At 40.9% G+C, this 14,487-nt stretch overlaps 2 protein-coding genes across 3 annotated transcripts in view; both read left to right on the top strand.

Annotated features, from left to right (window-relative positions):
* The first annotated feature begins 377 nt into the window (after positions 1-377).
* On the top strand, positions 378-2,814 carry slc10a3 (solute carrier family 10 member 3). The gene has a single exon (XM_063912468.1). It carries the CDS (start codon positions 831-833, stop codon positions 2,241-2,243), a length of 1,413 nt encoding a protein of 470 aa, XP_063768538.1. The 5' UTR covers positions 378-830; the 3' UTR covers positions 2,244-2,814.
* A 4,230-nt stretch (positions 2,815-7,044) lies between these two features.
* Positions 7,045-14,487, top strand: part of LOC134878745 (Fanconi anemia group A protein-like) — a 41,895-nt gene continuing 34,452 nt past the window's right edge. For both annotated transcript variants that reach the window (XM_063904963.1, XM_063904957.1), the window contains exons 1-6: positions 7,045-7,211; positions 8,443-8,555; positions 9,880-9,976; positions 10,984-11,144; positions 13,048-13,143; positions 13,629-13,702. In XM_063904963.1, coding sequence (XP_063761033.1) covers positions 7,151-7,211; positions 8,443-8,555; positions 9,880-9,976; positions 10,984-11,144; positions 13,048-13,143; positions 13,629-13,702 — 602 coding nt within the window. In that variant the 5' untranslated portion in view covers positions 7,045-7,150. The remainder of the gene's footprint in view (positions 7,212-8,442; positions 8,556-9,879; positions 9,977-10,983; positions 11,145-13,047; positions 13,144-13,628; positions 13,703-14,487) is intronic.

Here is a 14,487-nt window from a genome sequence, read left to right as displayed (position 1 = left end):
AAGACTTCAGAAAAAGCCACATCACATCAGTGTTCATTAAATGCATTCAGACTGAGGGCATTATGAACAAACAACATAAATAAATACAAATAGAAAAACAAAACACATTTGGTCAATCAGGAATGAAGCTGTAGAAATTGGTAAAATGGTTGCTCTTTTTTACTTTTGCGACATTTACTGTTATTTTTTGACATTATGAAACCAATACATATTAAAGAAATGTTGAGGAAGCGACATTTATGGCTGAAATACTTTGCTATAATAATCGAATTACTAATTCCAAATTCTGTTCTTTTGTTTTTATTTTCCACCCATGTTGACTCTGAGATAATGCGGTTTAATTTGGCATGTCGTGACCGGAAGTTCCAATTTTACTCGCTAGCTTTTAATAAATCCGAGCAGCGAGCAGCGGAGCTACGATGCTCTCAGCGTTCATCCACCGGGGAGACAAACAGACCGAGAGGAGAGGCTCTGAGGCTGTGCTTTATCCACACAGACATATTCACACCGAGTAGACAAAGAGGAGCCGTGAGAGACCTGTGGGAGTGCGTTAGTGTGTGTTTCCTGTATGCCGGGGGCTGCTGCTGTGGAGCTGGGCTCGAACAGGACAGGGCGGGGTGATGTTTAGGTTCCGGTATAAAGGCAGCGAGAAAATGGGAACCAGAAGAGATGTGGAGCTGGCTGCCGACGCGTTTGTTTTGTCCCGGAGACTAGAATGAGAAGTGTACTGTCCCGGTGTAACAGGGCGGCGGTGTAACCGTCTGGGGAGGCCGCTCGCAGGGGAAAAGCGTGTCTCTGCGGCGCCCCTCCGCCCCCTGTCCGTCAGTAAGATGAGGACGCTATTTACATTCTGTTGTCTCTTCCTTATTGCCGGCGGAGCAGACCGGGCGTGTGCCACCGGAAACCTGACTGTCGACAGTAACGACACCCAACTCACTGCAGACGGCAGCAGCAGGTTTATCAGCATCGGGGACGGCTCGTCGCAGGAATTCGAGTTTCCTGAAAACACCAACGGCGTGATTGTAATCTGTAGCCAGTACCGGAGCGGGGCCGCGAGCAGGAAGGGCCGCCAGAGCTGGAAGCAGACGGTGACGGTACGTTCCTTGGACCCAGAGGTTCTCTCCATACTGAATGTGACGGATAGCGGCCACACAGGAACAGCCAAGAGCTACATTATCAGCATCCGCTCCGGGTTTCCAGGAAGGGCTCAGCTGCAGATCCAGCTGCTGGACCAGAACCAGGATTCGGTGCCGGTTCTGATCGAGGAGAGGACGGATTACTCCATCAGAGTGGCGCCTGGGAATGATGACCCGGCCACCCGGCTCATCCAGTCAGGTGGCCTGTCCCATTTCTCTGAGAACCCAGTGCTGTTTGCCCTGCTGCCCCTCATCTTTGTCAACAAGTGTGCATTCGGGTGCAAGGTGGAGGTGGAGGTTCTGCGGGGGCTGCTGAAGAGCCCGGTGCCTCTGCTCCTGGGGGTGGTCGGACAGTTCCTGGTGATGCCACTGTATGCCTATTCTATATCCCGACTGGCCAACCTACCCAAAGCGCTGTCCCTGGGCCTGGTCATCACCTGCTCCGCCCCAGGAGGTGGGGGGGGTTATCTGTATAGCCTGCTGCTCGGGGGAGACGTCACCCTGGCCATCTCCATGACCCTGGTCTCCACGGTGGTGGCAGCAGCAGCCATGCCTCTGTCCTCAGCTCTGTATGGTCGGCTGCTGGGGGTGCACGCCGCCCTGCACGTGCCCTTTGTGAAGATCCTGGGCACTCTCCTCTTCATCGCCATCCCCATCTCGCTGGGCATGCTGGTCAAGCTGCGCCTGCCTGCCCTCACCCGCGTCCTGTTGGCACTCATACGACCCTTTAGCTTCGTGCTCATCGTCGGTGGCATCTTCATGGCCTACCAAATGGGCGCGTCCATCCTGGCCAATGTGCGGCCCCAGATTGTGTTAGTTGGGGTGACAGTGCCTTTGCTGGGGTTGGTGGTCGGGGCCATCCTGGCCAAGCTTGCGGGCCTGGCTCCCCCGCAGAGGAAGACGGTGAGCATTGAGGTGGGTGTGCAGAACAGCTTGCTGGCCCTTGCCGTCATGCAGCTGTCCTTCCGCCGGATGGAGGCTGACTTCGCGTCCCAGGCGCCCTTCATCGTGGCCCTCAGCAGCACCTCGGAGATGCTGCTCATAGTTCTGGGCTACTTTTTCCAGCGGAGATTGTGTGGGCCTGCCGTCCCCAGGAGTGACGCCTGATTGTAGCCACCGTTTTTTTTTGTTCTGAACTTTTTTGAACTCTTTGAAACCTGTGGATATTTGGTGTACCACAGTGCTGGCTACAAGACGCACAACAATCACCGGTTAGTCGTCACTGTTGTGGTACACAGGACAGTGAATGGACTTTTTGTGTTTTGTCATTGTTTTCGTATTTTTCATGAAAACCAAAGGCCTTTTACCCCTCTGAGACCTTTTTTGTGTTTATTTTACAGTATGTACTTTTTAAAATCAGATTATACTGTGAGGTACTTAATGTAAATATTCATAAGAAGAGACATACCTATAAAAGAAAAGATATTTTTCTACCAGATTACTTTTTGTAATCAAAAAGCAAAGATTGATTTGCATCATGTTTACATGAGGTCCATGTGTCTTAGCCTGGGGGAGGAATTCAGGGGGGTTACCGGGAATCGTTTGTTAATCAAACAGGAACATGATGATGGTATGAAAGTATTTGCTACTGATTGTGTCTCCTGGATCTGCGAATCCATGTACTTGAATATAAGTGAGGAGAAACGGAGAAAAAGTAAATAAAATATTGTTAAAGCAGGCTTCAGTTTGTCATGAGTATGGTGTTCCAAGAAACACATCCAACAGGTCCGTGCTCAGAGACAGTGTTGTTATGTAAAGAGTGTGTTCAGCGTTTGCACACTTTAACAGCAGCCTGATAGTATGTTATGCAGTTCCAAAGTGGATCATTTTGGCCTATCAGATTCCTTTCAAATACATTGATACATGTTCATAAATAAAGTATTTCAATGTCACAATTTCACTCCAGGTAAAACCAGCAGACATCAGCAGAAACCAAATGAGTGGAATCAAAAGATTGTTAAATTTGACAGTACACTGTGCTAGGGTAAGGGTAAGCCAAAGGTCACATAGTCATCAAAACAAACATGCTACACTGTCTGGACTACTTTTAAAAGTTTAGTACATAAAAAAAATGAATTTAGGTTTTTGATTAACGGCTGCCATCAATACCTGATGGAAAGTAACTACATTCATTGAGTATGTTCTACTTAAAAAGGGGAACTGTTGATCTTTTACAACCATTGCATAATCCTCAGTAAACATTATCCAGGGGTGTAATATTCCATTTTGATTAAGTATAGCTCTGACAATGTTCGCAATGAAGGTTAACAGGATTGAATGAATGCTGCTTAAGTATTAACAGTAAAATAAAGTGGAACAAATTAACAGTAAAGTGTAGTTTCAGACAAAGTGTTCCTGTTACTTCACATTACCGAACACTGTGCCAGCAGTGTTTCAGAGACTTCAGCAGTTAGTGCTATCAGTTTAGGGGTTAGAGGAGGTTATTGAGAGTACTGATAACATTTTCTGTTGGCATGACATTCAAATCCAAAACGTCATAAATCTAAAATGCTGAGCAGGTTTGTGCTAAATACTTGTAGTGAGGAATGTTTTTAAAGTGGTTTGCATGAAGACAGGGATCCAGACAAAGATCAAATAAATAAATAAGAGGCGCATTATGAGCAGAATAACAGTGCTGCATGTCTTCACTTCAGTAACATATTGCACCAGAGCACACAGCCCAGTCTATATATCTCTTGTTGAGGTGAACTGTTGGCAGCAGGTTCAAAACTCAGTGCTCATTTTACACACCAGCTTCCCCTTTCTGTCAGACACGTCTCCAGCTCCGGTGAATGAAGGGGGAAGTTTTTTTAAAGTAGATGCTACACTTCCTGTTTACCCGTCAGACTTTTATTGGGTTTCATTTACACGCTCTTGGAGGCAGTAATGGAAAACAAGAGGGTTCAGTCCTGCTGTTTTGCCCGGCAGATCTGACCGAGCTCTGAGGAATGTAGCACAGATGTAAAGCCTCCCAGCTGAGCGGAGCGTTCTGGGATTAAAATTCTCAGGAATTGTGTGTCTCAACTCCTGTGGCCACCTAACAGAGGGGGTGGGGGGGCACTCCCCTTTCTGTGTGCTGTCACAAGGGAGTGATGAATGTAAGAAGAGATACATCTCTCTGGGTCAGAAACTCTTCCTCGTACCTGAAAGCTTTGGGAGCATTTCTATGGTTTTTTGTCACAAGAGGCATGGATAATAGATCTGACCTACATGGGTGTAACTGTAACTAAATACATTATGCAATCAGGAGAAGCTTAATAGATAATAATAGATGCCAGCATTACATGGGAAATGATTGCTACTCTTTTTTCTTATTTACAAAAATGATTTCATTCTTTTTAATAGAATCAGGTTTATTTCCAAGTAGATTTACACATATGAGGGATTTGCTTTGGTGTAATTGTTAGAGGAATAAGTTGTAGAAAAGGTGCAAAAACAGTACTATTATAAAAAGTTTTCTTTAAACTATTAAACCAAATAAAAAAATTAAGAAAAATATTTAGACGAAATATAAATACACACAATAATTAAAATACTAGAATTCAAATTGAAGGGCTGTTGTGTATAAACTGAGGTATCTAAAATTATGATTGTCCATCTTTAACTGATGTTCTTCAAAAAATGAAGATAGAAGATTAAAAAAGTTAATAATATACTGTCTAAACATTTTTGTTACACATTCTCAAACATATTGCACTGGATTTGTAGTACAATCTTTACATGATTGATGATACTCCATTTCTGTGTTTTTGTACAGGCTGTTCAGGCCCATTTTATAATAAATAGTTCACAGGTTGTGCGTGTGTGTCCTAAGGTGTCACTGCATGTTGTTCTCAGTGCTGCTGACAGGTGATGAGACTCTGCCTTTGCACTCAGCCCGTACATCAGCACTCCTGTTTATATCACTAGCCGCACATCAGTGGCACAATAGGAAGAGAAACCTGTTAAAAATTCATGAGGACACATTGCATTAAGTTTTCATGAATTCCTTTCACCAGCTCCCGTGAGACAGTTTTCCTGCTGTCCGCGCAATAGAGCTGGAAACTCCAGAAAACAGGGAGGAATCTGGCTGACGATGAGGAGTGATCTTCACTCCAACACACCAAGGGCAAGTTGGAGCATGCTTTGGCACACTCATGGTCACACTGAGTTTTGTATACGTGGCGCTCACTATGGAAAATCTGAACTGAGTCATAATCACATTTGTTCTAAGTAAAAGGTTAATCCTCAACAATTTCTTATTCTTGAACCTCCCGACTTTGAATTTGAGCAACAAATTCTCCCAGAGTATAATTACACTAACCCTCCAGGCCTTCAAAAGCAGGTCAGCTCTGTTATGAAGAGGGGGAAGCCCACACTACAGCCAAACCTGCCCTGACACGCCTCTTACTGTACGTGCTGTTTACACTGTGCACTAATCTGTAGCCAGGGTTGGGAGGGTTACTTTTAGAATGTATTCCAATACAATTACTATTCCCCTGGAGGGAACACAGGGATTTTAGACTTTGCAGACCATTTACACACACCAAAACCTTTATAACACACTACAGGAAAGAGAAACCCCAGAAACCATAATAGGGCCTCTTTAAGTGTTTTATGTAAGAAAGCAGAACAGAACAGTGTGGCTTTAGAAAAGAAGAGACCAGGATATTTAGGATCAAATTGCTTTTATTTATAGGAAAAGCTGCCTTTCATTAATTATATTCAGGCAGCATCCAAACACCAACACTGAAACACATGAGCACATACTACAGTTTAAAAAAGCAGGAATAAAATCTGAGCTGACAGAAAATGCTCTGTTTTAGTTTAACACACACAGTTGAGCTCACACACACTATTTTATGAACATATAGGTTCACCTGCTGAATTAAAAACAGAACAAATGAACCAAAGAAAGAGAAACCATGAAGCAGATTCAGGCAGTAGGCGTATAGATTCACTCTTAAAGTATTAGCCTACAGAACAGAACAGCTGACAGAGGAAAGAGAACATCTGATCCTTTACAACAAACACTAGATGATCTTTTTAAAATTTAAATGTTACTGTAAGGGAATAGAGTATCCTTTTTTTGTACCCTTATTACGCAATCCCATTACATGTCACTCCCCAAGCCTGGTTATGTAAAACAGATTAATATTTCACATACAATCTGTTTCATCATCTTATAAAATATGACACATTATTTTATATTTAACAATTGAAGAGGACTTACATCCTGTTACAAACCACATTAAAATGCCACTAGTCAAATTTATTTAAATACACATATCAGCTGAGCAAACATTAAATGCTATTTTACGGCAACACTCTGTTAACATTTACATTGAAGAAAAAATAACATCCTGGAAATGAACAGACAGAAAGAGATGAAAAACAATTCAGAGATACAGTATGTGTTCAGCAAATGTACATCGAGCCCACTTTAATTACCAAAGCCATGAGGAGTGCCCCACTTTGAAATCATTTCCTTTCAACACAATTAATGGCATATCCCAAACTCTTTAAGGGACACACAAATTAAATTATGAACTATTTACTTCTAAGTTTAAATAAAACAAAGGAAATAAACAATATCTTATTGTGCAATATTAGTTCAGTTTGACATACTTGGACAAACATATACATTTTTAAAATGTAATCTCTTCCCTGACACATTTTGTGAGGTAAATTTGTTCCAGATGTGCCTTTATTTAATCCAGAATATGACACTGACCGTCTGAACTGAAATTTTTAAAACAAATTTCTACAAGCAAAAAGGTTTGACAGGGATAAAACTCCGTGTTATTTTTTGTTCGCACCACAGCCAAATGGTCTATCATGATTGGCTGTAGCTCGGACCAATGGGAGAGAAGAGCGCGATGAGAAACATGAGAAGGTGAATCAAAACAGTACTGCAGCAGCATGAAGACGTTTACCCGGGAATAGTCCTCTAAGAAACTGTTAACATATGCTTTCAAGAGACTTTAAAGTCGATTTGGTCTCGAAGCGTTTATAAAAAAATCTGTGTAGGTAAAATGTCACTGAGTGCCTCGTGTGAATCGGTCTCTCAGAAGAGGACCCTGTCGAGCCTCCTCGGTGAGTTGACAGCTGAACTCAGTTACATTAAATCTGCGTTAGTACAGTCTCTAAAGATAATGGACGCTCAACAGGACCCTAAATATAGAACCACTCCTTTACATTACTTGTCTAAAAGATTACCCTCTGAAGTTGCAGGTTTATGAATGTTAATCTGATATGTAATCTATCAACATGTTGGCCAACAATCAGTGGTGTGAATACTCAGGAAAATGATTCAGATTCTTTACCTGAGTAAAAGTACTAATACCATACAGTAACATCTCAATTTCAATTAAAAGTACTGCCTCCAGAATGGTACCTAAGTAAAAGTATTTAAGTACTATTGGGAAAAAAGAGTTTTAGGAGTAAAAAACTATAAATGTTTATACAAATATTTTCAAGCAAAGCATCACATTTAAGAATCTGGATCTGTGAAACAAAACAAATACAAATGTCTGCCAATTAATGTTCTGTCACTCATAAAATTGGAGTGGAGAAAGTATAAAGTCATGTAAAATGAAAATACTTGACTAAAGTACAAGTACCTCAAATGTGTACTTCAGTACGGTACATGAGTTAAAGTACTTGTTTACTTTTTACCACTGATTTGACTTAATTAAGAGTAGAAATAATACAGTGTAAAAGTACTCTCTTACTCGTAAACATCCTGCATTTATACCAAAAAGTAAAAGTACTTATTTTGCTTAATGTCTCATTTTAGAATCATATATTAAATTACTGGATTACTGAAATCATGAATGTGTTCATCACAGCTGTTAAAGGAGGAGCTCATTTTAGTTAGCCTACTTTATATACCATAGCTGGATATCTTAACATATGATTAAATATATATCATAGTTTATTTATTAGTTTATTTAGTTTGAGCTAATAATCAGAATCTGAATAAAAATGGATCCGTAAAGTAACCTGTAATTAATTTAGTCAAATAAATATAGTGGAGTAAAAAGTGCAATATTGGCTTCCAAATTGTAGTGGAGTAGAGGTATAAGTAGATTCAAATACAAATACTCATGTAAAGTACAACTACCCCATAATCATACTTAAGTAAAACCCTCCTAAAAGTACTTCATTACATCACATTACAACACTGCTAACATTTAACAACTCGCTTAGTTTTGCCATAACTTTAAACAATGTGGCAAACTGTTCTGAAATACTGAAACTGTCCATAAGGAGTTTTAGAACATACTAAGTTGTCTGTCTGTTTGTTCTGTTGTTGAACTCCCAGCTGGGCGTGTGGTGAAGAGGCCGAAGCCGGGAGAGGCTGAGAGGCTGCAGGAGGAAACCCTGCAGCTGCTGGAGCAGCAGCAGAGCCTGGGCAGCCTGCTCAGGGAGGCGGGGGTGAGTGGACCTCAGGAGGGAGTCAGAACCTGCTGGGCTACATAGCCAATGAAGAAACAATGAGACATTCAAATAATTGCTTTTAACACTAACGTCAGTAATGAGAAAGAGGCGTCTAACATCTGACATTCCCTTACTGTAACAGGATGTTTGTCTAACAACTTCGCTGGTGCAAATAAAAGCCTCTTAGAGCGTTAAGAACATTTATTGTTATGTTATCTTAGAGTGAATGGAAAAACATGCATCATCTTCTTGCCATGTTACTCTTGTGCCACTTGATTGGCAGTTATAAAAATAATAATATATTCCGCATTCCAAACCCTTACTGGGATGCTTGTGTATTTATACATGGGCTGAGCACCTCTAGGAGCCTTTTCTAATTTATCTGTGACTGTGAATGACTGTCCTTGACACAATATGTTTATCTAAAATGGAATTTCTCTATCCTATACTTAATGAAATTCTTCCGCTCATTAAATCCATGAAGCATCTGGAGTGCAGTTTGAAGCACACCACTTTATTGTAACTTCATTTTTAGCAAAAGTAGCTTATCATGTTTTATCATTGAAACACATTGCAATGCAAACTCTGTTGAGTAACAGTAATCACTAAACAATACACCAATACATACATGTATGATATGTGTAATTTCCAATTTCCCAATACACAGTTTCACCAAATCTATATATTTTTATTTCTACGGTTATTCTAGAGAGCCTAAAAACCTGATGGAACAATCAACAACATCTGCCGTAAAGTGCAGATTTGTCTTAATGTGAGTCTCTGAGCTATCCACACTTATTCTGAAGCTTCTGTTCATGCCCACATTTGACGGGGACTTGCTCAGTTGTTTCAGAACTGTGAGAATGATGGGATGTGAGGGTGTCTAATATCACAAATGCTTATATAACCATTACCACACAGCCCTTTTTGCATGTTGCACTGCTGCACATGTGAACACATATAGAAATAGGTATAAGTGTGCTGGAGACACTTTCCCAGCATCTTGGCATTTATTATTCAGTTTTAAACTGAGTGCTAAAAAATGAGACTGAGGGTGGAATGCAAGTTTTTGCACCCTCGTAGAGCCGTGCCTGACGGCGTGAGAAGAACTATAAAAGCCATTTGTGGGAAACACGTTGAAAGAGTACCAACGTTTTATACACTATAGAGTTGCCTTCACCCTTAAACTCCCTCAGGAAATGTGCTAGGAACTCGTTAGAGGGGGGTACTGATGATGATGATATGTTACATTCTAATTCTTTGTGACCCTGCTCAAACATACTTTTAATGTTTCTTTCTTTTATTCTTTTCTTTTTTGTAGAATCCAGATCTGTGCAACATTTTCCACGCACAGAATGGAGAACAGAAACAGACAGGGTGTAATAGCGTCTCCTCTGCCATCGCAGGGTCCCTGCTGGGTGAGTGTGTGAGACGAGCTCTGAGAAACAGCAACAAGTTGAAACCTTCAGAGGCCCGGATGCACCTGTCGCTAAACAATAATTACAAAACGTGCAGTAAGGGAGTCTGCATTTCTCAGTGTTTGTTGTGTGTTTGTGTGGCACACTTGGACATAAAAGGGACTTCCTGTCGTGTATACATTTGGGAAAAAATCCTTTACTCCAGTCGTTCATTTTGCAACGTACAAGAGCCCAAGGCTGCATACACTCCCTCTAATGAGTGATGTCTTGGCATTAACATTTGTTTACATTGTCAACTTGCACACCACAAATCAATATATGATTGGTTGATCAAATTGTCAATCCAAACGTACGCTCTCATTCAGTTTAAGGGCCAGGGCATTATATCAAGGATATAGAATACCCACGCTGAAGGATATTCTTCCCAGAGACCCAGAAAAATATCTGATTGGTTGCATTTTTTTTCTAACACAAAACCACTCAAATGCGTAGTGCATGGACCGAGAAAGACAAACAAATCAACACTGAAATATTACAGATCAACAACTCAGAAATGATTCTCATTCATTCATTTAATTTTAATTTTATTATCTATACCTTGAAGGCCCTGTAGGTTCATCACTGGTCCAATTAGGCTAGCAGGTGTCACATTAAACGCTCGATATAAAACTGGCAAAACTACGATAAAATAAGACATAAATATAATATATGTATTACTGCTAGTTTGTTGCAGTTTCATATACAGTACATTCGTGTCAATTCCTTTTTGCAACCTCTCATCACATTAGCTTACCTGTAACAAACTAAAGCACATCACTGCATGAGGCTGCACACACTCGTCACGGTCTAATGAGTGATGTGTTTACCTCTTTGTGTTTCACCTGAAGGACCCCCGAGAGGCCTTCTTTATGCACCCCAAAGGAGAGTTATGCTAATGCTAACTGCTAATGACGACACAAAGTAAATGCTCTGAACTCCAGCATGTGTTGTACTGTGTGTGTGGACAGTGTGTGAGCTGAGGCGTCAGGCTGCACAGCTGGGGGTCCCGGTGCCGGTGCTGTCAGTGAAGATGGTGCTGGAGAGACTGATGGAGATCATTGGAGCTGAGGAGGTGAAGCAGCAGCAGGAGGAGGGCAAGAGGAGAGAGCTGCTCACTGCGGCTCAGAGAGTGAGTGTCTGTTTTTATCTGTGGCTTAAGTCAAGGTAAGGATTCCACAAGCACTTGAAGCACAATTCACAAGCCTTTAAGGTTGTCCATCTGGACTTTCTCTTCACATCCCATCAACATGTTGTTGGTAGAGTAAGGCAGTGCAGGTGTCACTGACACCTTGTACTGCAGGTAGCTTGTTTCCCATCAAGTAGTGATGCCTAAGCTGTGCTACATGTGAGAGCCTCGCTGAAAAGACACTTAAAACCAAAGAAGTGTTGTCTCATTTAGAACATGTTAAACATTATATATTATTTATGACAAATCAAATCACTGTGCAACAATAAAAAGAAAATGTGTTCATAATGTCATCATTAGAATAATATCTGCTTTCATGTTGCTATTTGCACTTGGAACATTTGTTAGGTAGGAGAAGTACTCTGATATTTTACTTGAGTGATATTAGAAGTACTCAGACTTTGTACTTGAGTAAAAGTAAAAGTACTCAGACTTTGTACTTGAGTAAAAGTAGAAGTACTCAGATCTTGTACTTGAGTAAAAGTAGAAGTACTCAGATCTTGTACTTGAGTAAAAGTAGAAGTACTCAGATCTTGTACCTGAGTAAAGTAGAAGTACTCAGATCTTGTACCTGAGTAAAGTAGAAGTACTCAGATCTTGTACTTGAGTAAAAGTAGAAGTACTCAGATCTTGTACTTGAGTAAAAGTAGAAGTACTCAGATCTTGTACTTGAGTAAAGTAGAAGTACTCAGATCTTGTACTTGAGTAAAGTAGAAGTACTCAGATCTTGTACTTGAGTAAAGTAGAAATACTCAGATCTTGTACTTGAGTAAAGTAGAAGTACTCAGATCTTGTTCTTGAGTAAAGTAGAAGTACCAGAGTGTAGGAATACTCTGTCACAGTAAAAGTCCTGCATTCTAAATGTTCCTCCAGTGAAAGTAGAAAGTACTCTCATCTAAATGTACTTAAAGTAGCGACAGTAAAAGTAGTCATTGTCTGATTGGTCCATTTCAGAATAATATCTCTGATCTGTTTTATAATGATTGATCATTAAAGTGTTCTCAGAGCTGGTAAAGGTGCAGCTAGTTTGAATGGCTTTGTATACTGCAGGGTAGCTGCTGGATTTACTGCAGGTGAACTAAAGTCTGATTTAAGGGAGATTATATTTACCATCATTAATCCAGATCTGTAAAGTAACTAAAGGGATTAGATACATGTAGTGGAGTAAAAGTACACCATTTACCTCTGAATTGTAGTGGAGTAGAAGTACACAGTTGCAAAACATTGTACCTCAAAATTATACTTAAGTACAGTACTTGAGTAAATGTACTACACCTCTCTATTTTGTGTGGTACTTGAGGCACACCTTTGCATTTATTAAAATCTATTTAGTATTCGTTTTAGTTTATTTCCAGCTGGTGCACAGCAGAAGAAATCTACCAAAGGACACATATTTCCTTTTTGCTTTTAGCATCTTCACTCTAAAATGTCTTTTATCTTTATAAAAACCCACATTAGTTGTTACTAAATTGGGCCAAATTGTATATTTATGTCATGCAATATTTCTTCTAGGTTGCAGATGGATTCTCATAAGCTGCACTTTTTAGTTTGTTGACGATGGTGTGAAGTGTGTGTGCCTCACTGTGTCATTGTGGTTGTGTAATGCACAGTGACTCTATGTTGTCTAGTTATCTCTCCTGCTGTCTCATCACTTCTGCATATTTAAATTGTTGGTTGCTTCACATCTGACTGCAGGATGTCGCCTCTGTGGTTCAACATGTTTCACCCACAGGAGACTCCGCCCTGTGTGTCCCTACTGCAGAATTGGTGTTCAGAGTACAGGAAGCATGTCTGTCAGATATGAAATATAATATAACGTTAGTCTCTCTGTCTCTGTCATCTGTAGGAGCAGCTGTGTGTCCTGCTGGAGTCCAGCAGAGAGCTGCTGTCACAGGGAGCCCTCTGCCCCAAGCTGCTGTGGCAGGAGTATAGGAGAGACCAGGTGTGTGTGTGTGTGTGTGTGTGTGTGTGTGTGTGTGTGTGTGTGTGTGTGTGTGTGTGTGTGTGTGTGTGTGTGTGTGTGTGTGTGTGTGTGTGTGTGTGTGTGTGTGTGTGTGTGTGTGTGTGTGTGTGTGTGTGTGTGTGTGTGTGTGTGTGTGTGTGTGTGTGTGTGTGTGTGTGTGTGTGTGTGTGTGTGTGTGTGTGTGTGTGTGTGTGTGTGTGTGTATATGTTGCAGTTCATACGTGAGATCCAAACTTACTTCTGATGAGGATTTGTATTCCACTAGGTTACCTAAAAATGTCTTCGTTTAGAGTTCTGTACAACTGAGTAGAAGTCAAAACGTAGACGTTAAGTTAGAATTATAAAATAAACAGGATCAGAAGTCTCCCTTTATAGTTGCTAAACTGCCACAATAGGAACACCCATCATGTCTTTCTTGTATAATGGATGAAGGGAATGAAATATTTAATGTGGTCTTTGTACAGAGGCTGCCCCAGCTGGAGGTGGTGTACCATCTTGACTTCTACAGCATCGTCACTCTGAAGTACATCACACAGAGGTACAAATATCAGTTTGTCTCATCTGTGAATCTTCTGGTTATTTCACAATTGGAAACTCCAAAAACTTAAATTCATAAATGTAGCCTCAAATTATTAAAGACGTCCTGTTTTCCCTCTCCTGTAGTATGTTAAATGCCTCCATTGGACTCCTTTGTTTACTTCCGTTAGATGGTGACATCACTATGCCGCAATCTCGCTTCTATTGGCTAGTGCTGTTGATCAATCACATCAGAGCTACAGAGCACACCAGCTTACCAATCAGAGCAGACTGGGCTCTGGTTCCAGACAGAGGGTGAAAAGAGGTGCTGCAGCACAGGCAGCTTTATAACCATTAAAGCATGGAGACATGTCCCAGGAGAGACACTTCATACTGATATACACCTGAACATCAGCAGGAGAGGACTCTTTAAAGTAGAGACCCTACATACTGATATACACCTGAACATCAGCAGGAGAGGACTCTTTAAAGTAGAGACACTTCATACTGATATTCACCTGAACATCAGCAGGAGAGGACTCTTTAAAGTAGAGACACTACATACTGATATACACCTGAACATCAGCAGGAGAGGACTCTTTAAAGTAGAGACTCTACATACTGATATACACCTGAACATCAGCAGGAGAGGACTCTTTAAAGTAGAGACACTACATACTGATATACACCTGAACATCAGCAGAGAGGACTCTTTAAAGTAGAGACACAACATACTGATATACACCTGAACATCAGCAAGAGAGGACTCTATAAAGTAGAGACACTACATACTGATATACACCTGAA

The sequence above is a fragment of the Eleginops maclovinus genome, chromosome 2 (genome assembly GCF_036324505.1).
Source record: "Eleginops maclovinus isolate JMC-PN-2008 ecotype Puerto Natales chromosome 2, JC_Emac_rtc_rv5, whole genome shotgun sequence".
Classification (NCBI taxonomy): Eukaryota; Metazoa; Chordata; class Actinopteri; order Perciformes; family Eleginopidae; genus Eleginops; species Eleginops maclovinus.
The sequence above is the reverse complement of the archived record's forward strand: the minus strand, read 5'-3'. Positions and strand labels throughout refer to the sequence as shown.

Excerpts from the sequence above, each read along its gene's own strand:
- slc10a3 (XM_063912468.1), top strand. The coding sequence starts at position 831 with ATGAGGACGCTATTTACATTCTGTTGTCTCTTCCTTATTGCCGGCGGA.